We start from the raw sequence: 17,298 nt of genomic DNA, 5'->3' as shown, positions 1-17,298 counted from the left end.
GGTTTCGGCCCTGCCTTTTATTTCAATTCACTAATAAGACAACTCTCTCTCTCTCTCCTCTCTCTCTCTCTCTCTCTCTCTCTCTCTCTCTCTCTCTCTCTCTCTCTCTCCCTCTCTCTCTCTTTCTCTCTCCATTCCTCCCTCCCTCCCCTCCTGTGACCTAACTGTGTGGCCCCAAGGGTGCTGTGTAATTTATAGGGCCGATCAAGCAATAACCCTTTATTTCCTCAAGGTGTCCTGCTGGTTGTTGCAGAGGGTATCTTGTAATCATAACAAGAACCACAAGGGGCGGTGCAGCCACAACATGGGTCGTCAGTAGGCTGATTGAGACAGATGGGCACCAGGCAGCTCAGAATGGGATGACGGGGTCCAGGAGGCTGTCCCCCAAGGCTGTCACCTGCCTCCAGGTGAGCCTTGGGGATGGCTGAGGGGAGCTAGTACATGCGCTATGAACATCTCTTTCTGCGGGGGGAATATTACCAGACAGAAGGGGTCCATTTCCCTGTGCTAATCAAGGGCCAATAAGGAGTTTCCAGCCAAGAAAGTAAAGAGGAGTTGGCACCATGCCTGCAGTCACAGGTGGCTGGTGTTCAAAGCCCTGGCTCCCCACGGCTCCCAGGGGATGGATTATAGAAGGGGGAAAATCATGAATCATGGTGACTAATAGCATCGGGGTCATGGTCTCTGCTGAACGGTTGGTGCTAGGGGAGGGATAATGGATCTCCTTGCCTCTGGTCCTGGTGTCAGTCATGGAGCTGTTCGGTCCCGTTTCAGAGGGATTTGTTCTGTGGGATCCGTCTGCTTTCCTGGGTCCGGAGCTGAAACTCCACTGAGGCCAATTACTCTCTGGTCATGGCAGGTGATAAGAAGTAACCAATGGCCCTTGCTGGTTTGGCTCAGTGGATAGAGCGTTGGCTTGCAGACTGAAGGGTCCCAGGTTCTATTCCGGTCAAGGGCACATGCCTGGGTTGTGGACTGGATCCCCAGTGTGGGGAGTGCAGGAGGCAGCCAATCAATGATTCTCTTTCAACATTGATGTCTCTAGCTCTCTCTCCCTCTTCCTTCCTCTCTGAAATTAGTAAAAAATATATATATTTAAAAAATAAGCAACCAATGAATGCATAACTAAGTGGAACTACAAATCAACCTCCCTCTCTCTCTCTCTCTCTCTCTCTCTCTCTCTCTCTCTGTTTCTCAAATAAAAAATAATTTTTAAAAAATCACTTCAGACAAAGGCCAGATGAAAGAAAATAGTGTCTGCATTCCTGTAGTCACTTCCTAACATGCATTAGGCTTCACAGCTTAGGATGTCCAGGGACTGATGACATGGGAAGCCCACCACTGACTAAAGAGACAGAGTTCCAGGTGTTCCAAACTGGGGGGAGGGTCCCAGGATGGCAGGCCATGTCCGTCTCTGGGGTCTGCTTAGCGAATGAGTGTGAGTCTCTGGAGCCAGAGGGATGTTCTGAGCCTGCAGTTAACTCCCAAGGGCACGGGCCTCATTTGGGGGGAGAGGGGGTGTCTCATTGTATTAAACACTCAGGTTTGCTCTGACCAGTTTGGCTCAGTGGACAGAGCATCGACCTGCTGACTGAATGTTCCCAGGTTCAATTCTGATCAAGGGTATGTACCTTGGTTGCGGGCACATCCCCAAAAGGGGGGCATGTGGGAGGCAGCTGAACAATGCTTCTCTCTCATCCATGTTTCTAGCTCTCTATCTCTCTCCCTTCCTCTCTGTAAAAAAAAATCAATAAAATATATATATATTTTTTTAAAAAAGTCCAGGACTTGTCCTTGTTCTGTTGTTTGGTATCTTCAAGTTTTCATGAACATGAGTTGGTGGTTTGTGGTTTTTTTGTGTTTTTTTTTGTAACTGGGACAGAGTAGTGTGTCTACGAAATAAATAAATAAATAACTTAAGTGCCGAAACCGGTTTGGCTCAGTGGATGGAGCGTCATCCTGAGGACTGAAGGGTCCCGGGTTCGATTCCGGTCAAGGGCATGTACCTTGGTTGCGGGCACATCCCCAGTAGGGGGTGTGCAAGAGGCAGCTGGTCGATCTTTCTCTCTCTTCGGTGTTTCTAACTCTCTATCTCTCTCCCTTCCTCTCTGTAAAAAAATCAATAAGATATATTTTAAAACAATAAATAAATAGCTTAAGTAAACAAAGGCAACGCAGCGCCATAAAGATAATGACCAGCTCCTCAGAGGCCGTCCTGCCCAAGCCCCACCCACCGCGGTGCAGAGTCCAATCCTGGAGGCGGGAGGGCGATGGACACTCGGCAGTTCTGCACCCGAGACACACGGGTGGGTGCTGGCGCAGCAGAGGCGGATCCCACACTCTGGAGAGATCCCCCTCCACCGGGAGGACCCACCGGCGCTCATGCACCTTCCCAGACCCAGTCGCAGCCCCTGGAGGGAACTGGTCCTTGTGGGTAAGAGAAAGGCGACCGAGCAGGGCTGGATGGGGGAGGGGAGGGAGACGGGGCCCTCGCTAGGACTTCCATGAGCTCACACACCTGGGTACAACTCCCACCACCTCCCTTCTACACACACACAGACACACACACACACACGCACACACACACACACAGACACACACACACAGACACACAGACACACACACAGACACACACAGACACACACACACAGACACACACACACTCACACACACACACAGACACACACACACAGACACACACACAGACACACACACACTCACACTCACTCACACACACAGACACACACACACACTCTCACACGCACACACACACACGCACACACACACGCACACACACACACACACGCACACACACACACACACACATACACACACACAGAACTTTCCCCTGGGTGCCCTGTCTCCCTGACCCCCTCCTCCACCTCTCCAACTGGGCCCCTTCCCAGTCCCTCACCCGAAGGCCTTCTCCACAGAATCAAGGCTTTGGGTCCGCAGATCAGTAGATCCCCAACAGATCCCCAGCTCCATCCACATCCACTCCCCTGGATTTTGACATTAAATCAAAGTCTTAGGGACTTTTTTTAAAAAAATATATTTTATTATTGACTTTTTACAGAGAGGAAGGGAGAGGGGTAGAAAGCTAGAAACATCGACCAGCTGCCTCCTGCACACCCCCTACTGGGGGTGTGCCCGCAACCAAGGTACATGCCCTTGACTGGAATCGAACCTGGGACCTTTCAGTCCGCAGACCGACTCGCTATCCACTGAGCCAAACCGTTTTTTGGCATCTTGTGGGACTTTTATCCTCCACCCAGATGCTCCTGCCCAGGGCTCCCTCTGGGCTCTGCCCCGTGCTCACAGAGGGCTGGCGTTGCCATGGTGACCGAGACCGCCCTCCCCAGGCTCACCTCCAGGGCCAGCTGCCCATCAGCCACCCCATTCCTTAAACCCAGAGTGGTGGTGGGGACCAGGAGGGGGCCCAGGAGGCTGGGGCAGCCCCCCGGGGCGGGGCCCTCAGACCCAGGCTGAGAGCTGAGGGATGGGTAGGCATGAGTCAGCCAGGAGGAAGTGGGGACCCGCGGGCCAGAAGTGGGGAACGGCTTGGGTGAAAGCTCGGTCAGGAGAGAGGGCGGTGGGTCACGAGGGCTGGGTGTGTGACTGGGACTTCCAACGAACGATGAACAAATGAATGAATGAATAGACAAATGAACGAATGAATAGACAAATGAACGAACGAATGAATGAATGAATGAATGAGGGAGGGCAATGAATGAATGAATGGGGTGAGGAGGTGGGATAGTTGGGATGGGAAAGGAGTCTAAAGGAGTCTGAAAGGCCAGCTCTCTCACTCAGGGTGTGAGTTTGAACTTCGTCATGGGAGAGCAGTGAGAGAGCCGTGGTGAGTATCTGAGCAGGGGCAGAGAGCAGGGGCCACCACGGGGCCTTGCAAGGATCTGTAAGCTGCCGTGTGAGGATGGGCTGGAGGACACTGGGGAGGGTCCAAGGATGTGTCCAGGCTGGACGACAAGGAGGAGAGAACGGACCAGGGTGGAGGGGGGAGTGGATGGGGAGGAGAGGACAGGGTGTCTGAGAATCATTACCTGGATGATGGAAATTTCTCTCTCTCTCTCTCTCTCTCTCTCTCTCTCTCTCTCTCTCTCTCTCCCTCCCTCCCTCCCTCCCTCCCTCTCTCTCTCTCTCTCTCTCTCTCTCTCTCTCTCTCTCTCTCTCTCTCTCTCTCCCTCAGCCAGTCTGCTGGCCTGTGGGGTCTGCCAGGCTTCCGGCCAAATCTCCATCACCTCGTCCCCAACGATGGAGGGCTTTAATGCCTCCCTGGAGCTGCAGAACGTCCCCGAGGGCGTGCAGGAGTACAGCTGGCACCGGGGCGAGAGGGACAGCGCGGACTCCATGATCATCAGCTACTTCCCGTCCTCCAGTGCCTGGCAGCTGGGGCCCATGTACAGCCTCCGGGAGACCGTGACCGATGAAGGCCGCCTGGTGATCAGGGACGCCCTGCGGAGCGACATGGGGAACTACACGGTGCGGGTGGACCTGGGCAACGAGATCCAGAGAGCCACGGGCTGGCTGGAGGTTCAGGGTGAGCTGGCAGGGCGCCCCACTCCCTCAGCCTGAGAGTCCGACTTGGTGGCATGGGGAGTGGGTGCCTCGGTGATCTTACCGCCCAAGTCTCCCACCCATCCCCGGACGGACGGCCCCCGGGGCCTCAGCAGATGTAGCTTAGCTCCCCCCACCCCTCCCCAGCCCGGAGATGGGTCACTCTCTACCCATCTCAGAAACTCACGGGGCTGCAGTATATTTCTTTCTTTCTTTCTTTCTTTCTTTCTTTCTTTCTTTCTTTCTTTCTTTCTTTCTTTCTTTCTTTCTTTTTCTTCCTTTCTTTCTGTAAAAAAAATATTTTTTATTGCATTTTTACAGAGAGGACGGGAGAGGGATAGAGAGCCAGAAACATCGATGAGAGAGAAACATCAACCAGCTGCCTCCTGCACACCCCTTACCGGGGATGTGCCTGCAACCAAGGTACATGCCCTTGACCAGAATCGAACCTGGGACCCTTCAGTCCGCAGACTGACGCTCTATCCACTGAGCCAAACAGGTTTCAGCGGGGCTGCAGTGTCCTTGTCAGTTGTTAGTTATCTGTGAGTAAGGCAGCATGACAAATAGCCTACCTGCTTAGCTAAACAAAGAACCGCCCCATTAAAATATATATATATATATATATATATATATATATATATATATATATATATATATTCTTTTTATTGATTTCAGAGAGAAAGGGAGAGGGAGAGAGAGATGGAAACATCCATGATGAGAGAGGATCATTGATCAGCTGTCTCCTGCACGCCCCACACTGGGGATACAGCCCACAACCCAGGCACGTGCCCTTGACTGGAATCAAACTTGGGACCTTTCAATCCACAGGCCCATGCTGTATCACAGAGCCAAACTGGCTAGGGCAAGAACCTCATGTTTTTTTATTGCACAGTTTCTGTGTCAAGATTTCAGGCATGGTCCTAGCCGGTTTGGCTCAGTGGATAGAGCGTCAGCCTGCAGACTAAAAGGTCCCAGGTTCAATTCTGGCCAAGGGCATGTGCCGAGTTGTGGGCTTAATCCTTTCCCCGTCTCCATCTCCTAGTAGGAGATGTGCAGGAGGCAGCCAATTAATAATTCTCTCATCATTGATGTTTCTATCTCTTTATTTCTCTCCCTTCCTCTCTGAAATCAATATAAATATATACACTGAATGGCCAGATTATTATGATTGCTGAACGCATAATAATCTGGCCACTCAGTATATATATGAGGCCCGGTGAATGAATTCATGCATGGGTGGGGTCCAGCCAGCCTGGCCAGGGGGAGGGGACATGGGAAGTTGGCCGGCCTGCCTGCTGGTCGAACTCCTGGTCGAGGAGACAATTTGCTTATTAGCCTTTTATTATATAGGATAGACACCGAGTGGCCAGATTATTATGCGTTCAGAGATCATCATAATCTGGCCACTCAGTGTGTGTGTGTGTATGTGTGTGTATATGTGTGTGTGTGTGTGTGTATATATATATATATATATATATATATATATATATATATATATATATATATATATATATATATATATATATATAAAGGATTTCGGGCACGGCTTCGCTGAGTCATGGCCTCATAAATGTTGACTCATAAATGCTGGCCCCATGGCTCTGTGGTTCAGTACACAGGCATTTCACATCTTGGCTGTTTGCTCCCTCAAGGTCAGCCAAACTCTCTCTCTCTCTCTCTCTCTCTCTCTCTCTCTCTCTCTCTCTCTCTCTCAGCTACTAAGCAGTCTTATAAGACACAAGGTCATGATGGGTGTGACAGCCATCACCTCCTTCACTATATTCTATAGGTTAGTCACAGGTCCCACCCGTATATATTGCATGGCCTCGGGACTTTGTCTTCCCTCTGTGGTCCTCAGCCTTCTTTCTCATCTGTAGAATGGAGGTACCATCCAGGCCTGGGGTCTGTCGCCAAGTCGGAGGGGGGCACTTGTTAAAGACATGGGACGCAGAGCAACTATGACAAAGAGTCCAAATTCCACCTCCTCTCTGTGAATTCGACCCACAGCTCTCAGGGCGGGGAAGTCCCGATTTGGGGGGGCTGGGTTCAGACACAACCCTTCGGCCACATGCTTATGCCAAGACCTGGCCACGGTGGCAGGGGATCCAGAGCAGTGGCTCTGGGCAGAGGATGATGGGCCCATCTCGGCAAGTGTCCCCCATCTCGGCCGCCCTGTGCCCACTCCCTGCTTTTCTGGGTCCCTCTTAGTTCCAGGGGTGCTCTCCTGCCAAGACCCCAGACACCCGACCCAGATTTTTACAACTCTTTTTTTTTTTTTTTTAATATTTTATTGATTTTTCACAGAGAGGAAGAGAGAGGGATAGAGAGTTAAAAACATCGATGAGAGAGAATCATCGATCAACTGCCTCCTGCACACCCCCCACTGGGGATGTGCCCGCAACCAAGGTACATGCCCCTGACCGGAATCGAACCCGGGACGCTTCAGTCTGCGGGCCGATGCTCTATCCACTGAGCCATACCGGTCCCGGCTAGATTTTTACAACTCTTGCTTTCTCCCCCAACATACCCCAACCCCCCCCACCCCCCCACCCACCCCTCCTCCCTTGGAGACAGAGCAGGGCTCGGGGAGGCAGACCCCATGGCTGATCTCCCCCTCTTCCCACAGAGTGGGGGGACGACCCCAGCATCTCGGCCAACACCACCTCCTTGGTGGAGTACGGGGACCCCATGGCCGCCTTCTGCCACACCAACGTCACCGACGCCACCCGGATCCGGTGGTACGTGAACTCCGCAGAGGCGTCCGGCAACGAGCGGGTGACCGTCTCGCCCGACGGCAAGACCCTCCTCCTCCTCCAGCCCAGCCGCTTCGACGTCACCATCCACTGCACCGTAACGAACGTCGTGGGGTTTGCTCAGAGAAGCGACTCCCTCTTTCTGAAGGTGGCCTGTACGTGGTCTGGGGGGGCGGGGGAAGGGGAGGTCATGGGTGTGGCGCCAGGGCTGGGCTCCGAGGCCTTCTTAGGGGCATAGGGGTTCCACGGGCAGGACTGGAGAAAGGGGACAGTGTTGTGGGGTCGAACCCTGGGTTCAAAATAAGATCATCGAAGGCTGATGATTTATTAAAAAAAAAAAAAAAAAGGCAAAGATTTATTGAAATATCTGGCCAGGACAGCCGCAAGAGCACCACACGCAGGCGGACTCCACACGACTGCCCTGCTTTTGGGGCAGATAGTTCTTTTTAAAGGTTCTGAGAAGGAAAACCCCCATTCTGCAACAAACTGTTGTTTGGAACTTCCTGCTGTTCTTCCCAGATAAAATGTTGCTTTCTAGTTTGCTTTAGCCCAGGGGTCTTCAAACTACGGCCCGCGGGCCACATGCAGCCCCCAGGGGAGTCTGATCCTGCCCGCCAGGTTTTTTGGGCAGTGAGCACAGCCAAGGTGTTACAGTAGGGATTAGTAATTCTTATAGTCCGGCCCTCCAGCTCTCTGAGGGACCGTGATCTGGCCCCCATTTTAAAAAGTTTGAAGACCCCTGCTAGCCCGTTTGAAGAATGATGAAGATAAACTTAGCTGTCTGACCTTGCAGGCCAGAGACCAGATATGCCCACAATCTCAATCCCATGCCAGGTGCACTTTCTCAATTGGATAGAAATATATTGTTTTCAAGGCCAGCATTGAGATAACCACTAAGTGCACATAGGGCTGGCTCTTTAATAAAAAAAGAGGAAGTTCTGCCTGTAACCTTGCCCAGAACTTGAACTCATCCTCCCTAAGCCCATCGCGCGATGAACAAAACAAGTCTCTCCAAACTCTCCCCCTGCACCGTCCCACCGCTGGGGAGCTCTGCCACAGTTCAAACCACAGGAGTTTTCCTTTGTTCTAAATTCTGAATCCTAAAGACTATATTCTAAAAACTGGGGGCAGCCTGCAGGGTCGTTCCCAGTCACATCCTGCTGGACATTGGAATGTGGCCCTATCTTGCAGAAGCAGAACTCAGTGGTTAATCTCCAAAGGTTATGGTCCCAGGCACAGGAAAATTGCCTTCGCAGGTTTAAAATTCAAACAGCAGTTTTTACCAGAGTTTGGTTGCCACTATATTTCAGATAGCATCTGTTTACTTCCTTATCTGGTGATGCCCGCTTTTCCTTCTCGTGTGGGCTATTTCTTTGTCTCTCCGTGGTTTCTCTTTTCAGGATGTCTGGTTATGCAGTTTCTCTCTCCTTTTCTCCCAGCTCAGTGTGTTGTCTTCTCTGCTGACAATCCGCCATTCCTCACTCTTTTGCTGGAATGGCATGTGAGGATGGGGCAGGGCAGGAGAGGGAAGACTAGGGGACAGCATCTGGAGCCAGCCTGCAGTCCAGCCGGATCTGGGTTCAAAGCCCCAGCTCTGGGTCTTCGTGGAGAAGGCAATTCCCGGCCTTCATCCACTGTGTACTGGTTGGAGGTTTGACCCAGGCCCCAGGCCCCAGGGCCAATACAGCTGCTCAGAGAAATGCTCTCCCACCCTGGGGCCACAGGGGAACTTGCTTAACCTTTCTGTAGATCCACAGAAGACGGTTAAACCCCAGTCCTCTCCTCTGAGCCTCGCCTTCCGCATCCATAAAGTGGACCCACCCGGGGGTTGCCTTTGGAACTAAGGGACTGTGTAAAGTATTGAGAGCAGCACCTGGCACGCAGTGGGCAAGATGCGTCAGTTTCCACTCTGCGCCTATTTTATTAATTAATTAATTTATTTATTCATTATTTTATTTATTTAAAATATATATATTTTTTTTTACAGAGAGGAAAGGAGATGGATAGAGAGTTAGAAACATCGATGAGAGAGAAACATCGATCAGCTGCCTCTGGCACACTCCCTGCTGGGGATATGCCCGCAACCAGGGTACATGCCCTTGACTGGAATGGAACCTGGGACCCTTGAGTCCACTGGTCGGCGCTCTATCCACTGAGCCAAACCGGTTAGGGCTTTTATTTTTGTTTTAAATGTTGTGTTTTGTTTTTAATTGTTTGTGTGTTTTTGTTGTTTTTTTTGGTTGTAGTTGTTTTTAAAAAAATATATAATATTTTTATTGATTTCAGAGAGGAAATGAGAGGGAGCAAAAGATAGAAACATCAATGATGGGAGAGAATCATTGATCGGCTGCCTCCTGCACACCCCTCACTGAGGATCAAGCCTGCAACTCGGGCATGTGCCCTTGGCCGGAACCAAACCGTGACCTCCTGGTTCATAGGTCGACGCTCAGCTGCTGAGCGATGCCGGCCGGGCTACCCCTGTTTTATGACAACATAAAGGGCTACCACGGGACTGGCTCATATAGTACATGCTTCATCACGGAAGACATTATTATTATTATTATTATTATTATTATTAAAATATATTTTATTGATTTTTTACAGAGAGGAAGAGAGAGGGACAGAGAGTTAGAAACATCAATGAGAGAGAAACATTGATCAGCTGCCTCCTGCACACCTCCTACTGGGGATGTGCCCGCAACCAGGGTACATGCCCTTGACCTGAATCGAACGTGGGACCCTTGAGTCCGCAGGCCGACACAAACCAGTCAGGGAGAAGACATTATTATTGTTGTTGTTGTTGTTGTTGGCCCAGCTGCCTTGCCTGGGGGTAGGTCTAGGGGCCTGCTCGGGGTGCAGCACCTTGGGGAGGACTTTGTGTGGACTGAGGGGCGGGGGTGGGAGGGGGTCAGACACTGAGACCCCGTCTCCGCAGATGGACCGGACAGCGTGACGCTGAAGACCAGGCCTTCCACGTTCAGCGGCGTCCTGCCCGCCGAGGTCGGCTCTGTGGTGCAGCTGGAGTGCAGCTCCAGCTCCTCGCCGAGGCCCACGTACCGCTGGATCCACAACGGCTCCCTCCTGAGCTCGGCTGCGAGCCTCAGCTTCCCGAGCCTGACCTGGGAGCAGATGGGCAGGTACAGGTGCATTGCCGAGAGCCCTGTGACCCAGCTGAGGTTCTACAGGGACGTCCGGATCCAGAGGCCCCGTAAGTGCGGCCGCTCCCCGTCCGGGGCTCACACGCTCCACGTCTCCGCACCCCCGGGCCCTCTGCGGAGCGGGTGCCCGTCCTCGCCTGCCACCCCCGCCCGGCCAGGCCCCGCTCCCAATGGTTGCGTGAAATCCTCCCATCCTCTGAGGTCGGAGCCCAAAGCTGCTTCCTCTAGGAAGCTCCCAGGGTCCTCAGAGTTGAGTTTTTATTTTTACTTTTTCTTTCTTTTTTTTTTTAACTAGAGGCTCGGTGCACAAAATTCGTGCACAGGGCCGGGGGAGGGGGGCGTGTCCCTCAGCCCAGCCTGCACACTCTCCAATCTGGGACCCTTTGAGGGATGCCCAACTGCCCGTTTAGACCCAATTCCAGGACTGCTGGCTCCCAACTGCTCACCTGCCTGCCATCCTGATTGCCCCTAACCGCGTCTGCCTGCCAGCCTGATCACCCCCTAACCACTTCCATGCCTGCCTGATTGATGTCAAACTGCTCCCCTGCCAGCCTATTTGCCTCCAACTTCCCTCCTCTGCCGGCCTGGTCACCCCTGACTGCCCTCCCCTGCAGGGTTGATCGGCTCCAACTGCCCTTCCTTACAGGCCTGGTCCCTCCCAACTGCCCTCCCTAGCAGGCCTGGTGTCTCCCAAACTGCCCTCCCCTGCTGGCCATCTTGTGGTGGCCATCTTGTGTCCACAATGGGACAGCCATCTTTGACCATATGGGGGCAGCTATTGTGTGTTGTACTGATGGTCAATCTGCATATTACTCTTCTATTAGATAGGATGTATTTTGTATTGATTTCAAATAGGAAGGGAGAGGGAGATAGACACATCAATGATGAGCGAGAATCATGGATCGGCTGCCTGCAACCCAGGCGTGTTCTCCTGACCAGATCGAACCGGGGACCCTTCGGTCCACAGGCTGACGCTCTATCCACTGAGCCACACTGGCTGGGGCAGACCTGAGTTGGTGTGAATTCCAGGGAGATAAGGGTCCCGGGGCATTGGCTGAGCACACACTCTGTGCCTGCTACCCTTCCGACCTGGGCGAGCCTCACAGGCTCCCTTCGGAGCAGGGGCCTGTTGCACACATCGCCTCCATTGTACAGGCGAGAAAACTGAGGCTCGGGGAGCTGGGTGCTTTGCTCAAGGTTCCAGTCCTAGTCAGCTGAGGAGGCAGGATTCAAACCCTGGCAGTCTGGCCACACAGCTCTTGCCCTCACCCTCTCCTCCCCGGGCTGCCTCCCTGATGAGGAAGTGGAAAGACGGAGGGGAAGTGGTTCAGAGAAAGGAGATGTTTGCTGTGGAGGTGGTGGCTGAAGCATGGCTTTGATAGCAGACACAACACGGGTCCGTGGCTGCCTGTGGCCACTTAGCCAATACACAGAGGCAAGGTTGAATCCTTTAAGAGCGTTTATTTTTTTTAAGTGTTTTATTGATTTTTTTACAGAGAGGAAGGGAGAGGGACAGAGAGTTAGAAACATTGATGAGAGAGAAACATCGATCAGCTGCCTTCTGCACACCCCACACGGGGGATGTGCCCACAATCAAGGTACATGCCGTTGACAGGAATCGAACTTGGGACCCTTCAGTCTGCAGGCTGGCGCTCTATCCACTAAGCCAAACCAGTCATGGCAATAAAAATATATTTTAATTTTTAAAAAACACATTTTATTGATTTTTTTACAGAAAGTAAGGGAGAGGGACAGAGAATTAGAAACATCGATGAGAGAGAAACATCGATCAGCTGCCTTCTGCACACCCTGCACTGGGGATGTGCCTGCAACCAAGGTACACGCCTTTGACTGGAATTGAACCTGGGACCCTTCGGTTTGCAGGCCACGCTCTATCTACCAAGCCAAACCGGTTAGGGCAAGAGCATTTATTAATCAGACTAGAGGCCCGATGCACAGATTTGGGCACCAGTGGGGTCCCTCCACCTGGCCAGTGGAGATTGGGCCCAAACCGGCTCTCCAACATCCCCCAAGGGATCCCAGATTGGGAGAGGGCGCAGGCATATGGTTGCTGCTCGGTGAATATTTGTGCTATCTGTGCAAGGAGTGCGTGACCCTGTGTCCCCAGCACGCTCTCACCCTCTCACCCTCTCACCCTCTGTCCCCTCCTGTGGGTCTCTTCTTCTCCAGAGCACTCATTGCTTCTGCAAGAATACGAGACATCACTTTGCTTCATTTCCCAGCTGCCATGTCAGCCCCGTGAGGGCGGGACATTTGTTCTGCTTCCTGTGGAGCTCCTCCTGCCCGGACAGGGTTTTGCACACAGCAGGTCCTAACAGGTCTCTGGAGAACAGGCATGTGGGTGAGTGAAGGGATGATGGAATGACGGTCCTGACCCCCACATTCCCTCTCCTTACAGGGACCATCCCTGTGGGCGGGCCAGAGTTCTACCTCTCGGGGCCCTTGCTGGTGTTCTTCATCGGGATGACGGCCCTGGGCGGAGTCTACCTCTGTGGAGTCCTGATCTACGTCCTCGTCACTCGTTTGTCCACCAGGTACCTGTTGCTCGGGGTCAAGGGTGGGGCACTAGGTTGGGGGTCTGGGGCTCAGAAGCCAGTACTCCCTGGAATGGAGGTAGCAGAGCGAAGGGGAAAGGGACAGGCTGGGAACTGGGTTGTCAGGGACTCTATGGAGCAGACACACAGGTCTTTTTTTTTTTAATATATATTTTTATTGATTTCAGAGAGGAAGGGAGAGGGAGAGAGAGAAACATCAATGACGAGAGAATCATCAGCTGACTGCCTCTAGCTCGCCCCCTATGGGGGATCAAGCCTGCAGCCCAGGCACGTGCTCTTGACCGGAATCGAACTTGGGACCCTTTAGTCCGCAGGCTGATGCTCTATCCTCTGAGCCAAACCAGCTAGGGCAAGGTAATTTCTTTGTAGTAGTTGTTGTTGTTGTTGTTAATCCTCACCCAAGAATATTTTTTTTCATTGAATTTTAGAGAGTGGTAGGGAAGGGGAGAGAGAGAAACATCGATGCGAGAGAGACACATCGATTGGTTGTCTCTTGCATATGCCCTGACCAGGGCCAGGGATCAGGCCTGCAGCCAATATAAGTGCCCTTGACCAGTAATCAAACCTGGGACCCCTCAGTCCATATAGCCATTGCTATATCCACTGAGCCAAACCAGCTAGGGCTAGAAATTTCTATAAATCATCTACCGCAGTGCCCGGCATACAATAGGTGTGAAATAAATCATCATCACCATCATCGTCGACATCATCAGTCATTAGGCCAGGTCATGCTAACTCCTTCCCCAGGTATGCTCAGCCTCTTTTCCCTCCGTTCATCCCCTGCCCCTGCTATCTTCCTCCAGCAACCAATTTAAGACCTCAGAAACAAAAAGTATGGGGAATGTTGAGCCAAGCAGGTCGAACTCACAGCCCACAATGAATATTTTTGTGGCCCAGCCAATACAACGGCATGTGAGAAACATTTTAAGAAAAATTCCGTAACTTAATTTTTATAATATCCTGTTACACATAATCCTATATAATAAAAGCCTAATATGTAAATTGTCCCCTCAAGAGGGAGTTTGACCAGGAGTTTGACCATGGGTTGGGGCTGGTGGCAGCCACAGTGGCAGGGAGCTGGGGGGAAGGGAGACTCCCTTGGCCAGTAGCCACTAGGGACCCTACCCATGCATGAATTTTGTGCACTGGGCCTTTAGTTATTAATAACAAACTAAAATGTCTGCTAATGACTGATGGCTATAATTGTGTTGCATTCATTTCCCTTAAATGCCTTACATGAGGGTGCTCAATTTCTTTTCTTCTTCTTCTTCTTCTTCTTCTTCTTCTTCTTCTTCTTCTTCTTCTTCTTTTTTAAATATATTTTATTGATTTTACAGAGAGGAAGAGGGAGGGGTGGAGAGTTAGAAACATCGATGAGAGAGAACCATCGATCAGCTGCCTCCTGCACACCCCCTACTGGAGATGTGCCCGCAACCAAGGTACATTCCCTTGACTGGAATCGAACTCGGGACCTTTCAGTCCACAGGCCGACGCTCTATCCACTGAGCCAAATGGGTTTCGGCATCAATTTCTCTCCACTAATACCAGCAGTGAATATTTTAGCAGCCTCATTAGTCTTGGACTGACTTGTTTGGAGTGTGCTACAGGAAATATTTCACTTTTGGAGAACAAGAGAAATAGGTTTGGAGCTTTCTTGCCTGGAAAGTGTGGGAAGGTGGGCCCAGTGGAGAGAAACCAAGATGGCGGCATACGTAAACACCTAGACTACTGCCTTGCACAACAATTTCAAAACTACAACCAAGAGACAAAATGGACATCATCCAGAACCACAGGAAGGCTGGCTGAGTGGAAATTCTACAACTAGAAGGCCCCTGGAGGGTTTGGAACACAAAGCTGCCTCCTCATCTGCCCAGGACTCTCTTGCTTTCTCTCCGTTTCCTATGGGCCTGAGATGTGACTTCTTCCCTGATTTCTCTCCACAGGAGAAGCCGGGCTATATAAGTGTCCACCTTAAACTTGGAGGAGGAGACCAATGAACAAGGAGGTAAGAGGGACAGGGGGTGATGGAGAAAAACTGAGAGTCCTCACAGGGGCGGGCTTGGCTGTGGGGGCTGGTACTCACAGGGGACTGTGAAGAGAGGGAGCAGCCACAGTCACACATGTGCCCTGCAGCTGGGAGACACAGGCTCCTGGAGAAGGTCTGGAGGCCCCACCTAGGACCCGGGATGGGACATCACAGACAGTATGGCCATGGGCTGCTGTGCCTGTCCATCAGAGCCGGCCAATGGGCTGCAGGCTGGGGTGGGTCCTGCGGGGAGCTCTGTGTTCTAATTCCAATGCCTCTTCCCCCCCCAGCAAACGTGCTACTGAGGTCCCCACTTTTTTGAACCTGAAGCCACGGACCATCAGACGTGCTGCAAAGATGCCCCAGCTCAGCGTTGCCCATGGAGACCCTCCATGGCACCAGCACCAGCATCGCTATCATCACTCCTGTCCCCACTCATGGGCACAGCCTTGGAGCGCCCAGCAGCCGGGGATTGCTGAGAAGGGGCACAGCGCGTGTTGAGCTAATTTGTGACCCGGGGCGAACCGTGCTGGGGAAAGGTGCCTACTAAGCACGGGAAAACACTCACACCCCGACAAGTTAGAAATGCTTAATCATGCAAAGCAGCATCTGACGGGGCCGCCGTTATTTAAAAGCATAGATTAATTTATTGAGACAGATAAAGTATATACAGCATGTATGTAGGGGTTTCCTCATTTTGCGTGTATGCACACATGCATACACACCTGTAGGAAAATCGCGGAAAACGTTCACCAGGAGCATGGCTATCGCTTCATGTTCTTCTTTACACACCACTGTATAGTCTAAAATGTTTTGTTTGGGTGTTTGTGTGTTTTTTCCTCACAAAGTGTGTACATCCTATCTAATAAAAGAGTAATATGCAAATTGACCATTACTCCAACACACAAGATGGCTGCCCCCATGTGGACACAAGATGGCCGCCACAAGATGGTCAGCAGGGGAGGGAAGTTGTGGGCAATCAGGCCAGGAGAGGAGGGCAGTTGGGAGGGACCAGGCTTGCAAGGAAGGGCAGTTGGGGGCAACCAAACCTGCAGGGGAGGGCAGTTAGGAGTGACCAGGCCAGCATGGGAGGGCAGTTAGGGGAAAACAGGCTGGCAGGAGAGCAGTTAGGCATCAATCAGGCTGGCAGGGGAGTGGTTAGGGGTGATCAGGCTGGCAGGCAGACACGGTTAGGGGCAATCAGGAAGGCAGGCAGGTGAGCAGTTGGGAGCCAGCAATCCTGGATTGTGAGAGGGATGTCCAACTGCCTGTTCAGGATTGGGCCTAATCGGGCAGTTGGACATCCCTGGAGGGGTCCCAGATTGGAGAGGGTACAGGCTGGGCTGAGGGCACACCTCCCCACACCATGCACAAATTTCGTGCACCAGGCCTCATAGTTGCTTTTATAATCAGAAAATAATCAATAAAGTTAAAACAGCATGAAGTGAGTTCAGATCCCATGATGCCATTTCTGGAACTTTCTTTCTGAGTTGTCTTTGTGGATGTGCTCACAAGTATCTAAACAAATGTGTTTATTGCTATGAGAGAGATAGAGAGAGAGAGAGAGAGAGAGAGAGAGAGAGAGAGAGAGAGAGAGAGAGGGAGGGAGGGAGGGAGCCCTGGCCGGTGTGGCTCTGCTGATTGGGTAGCATCCTGTGCACTGAAAGGTTGTAAGTTCAATTCCAGGTCAGGCCACATGCCTGGGTTGTGGGCTCTACCACAGGGTGTGCAGAAGGCAGCCAATTGATGTTTCTCTTTCACATCAGTGCTTCTCTCTCTCCCTCTCCCTTCCTCTCTCTCTAAAAAAAGAAAAATCAAAGAAGGAAGGAAGGAAGGAAGGAAGGAAGGAAGGAAGGAAGGGAGGAAGGGAGGAAGGGAGGAAGGGAGGAAGGGAGGAAGGGAGGAAGGGAGGAAGGGAGGAAGGGAGGAAGGGAGGAAGGGAGAAAGGGAGGAAGGGAGAAAGGAAGGGAGAATGACAGAGAGGGAGAGATTCCTTCCTGGCTAAATCTATGGACCTGTGGACAGCCAGAGCAGCTGCTGTTGGAATATTTAGACTTAAAACAGCACCTGGATTCAAGGCAATCCCCCAGGACCCAGTGCTGAAGACCGCCTGCGGCCTCGAGCAGCTCCCAGGCACCTCCTCTGTGCCTTGGGGACAGCACCGACCCCCTCAGGTGTCAGGGTGAGGACTGAGTGAGGCAGGATGAATG

The 17,298-nt window shown here is 51.9% G+C and overlaps 1 protein-coding gene across 1 annotated transcript; it reads left to right on the top strand.

The window, feature by feature from the left end:
• Positions 1–2,382: 2,382 nt before the first annotated feature.
• CEACAM18 (CEA cell adhesion molecule 18) lies at positions 2,383–15,837 on the top strand (the record flags this gene model as incomplete). Its single annotated transcript, XM_084906166.1, has 7 exons — positions 2,383–2,434; positions 4,208–4,558; positions 7,202–7,483; positions 10,264–10,536; positions 12,906–13,041; positions 15,006–15,067; positions 15,379–15,837. The coding sequence occupies 6 exons, from the start codon at positions 2,383–2,385 to the stop codon at positions 15,022–15,024; spliced, it is 1,113 nt and encodes a 370-aa protein (XP_084762292.1). The 3' UTR covers positions 15,025–15,067; positions 15,379–15,837.
• Positions 15,838–17,298: the final 1,461 nt, after the last annotated feature.

The sequence above is a fragment of the Pipistrellus hanaki genome (genome assembly GCF_964339955.1).
Source record: "Pipistrellus hanaki genome assembly, chromosome: 15".
Classification (NCBI taxonomy): domain Eukaryota; kingdom Metazoa; phylum Chordata; class Mammalia; order Chiroptera; family Vespertilionidae; genus Pipistrellus; species Pipistrellus hanaki.
This window is presented reverse-complemented; position numbering and strand designations above follow the sequence as displayed.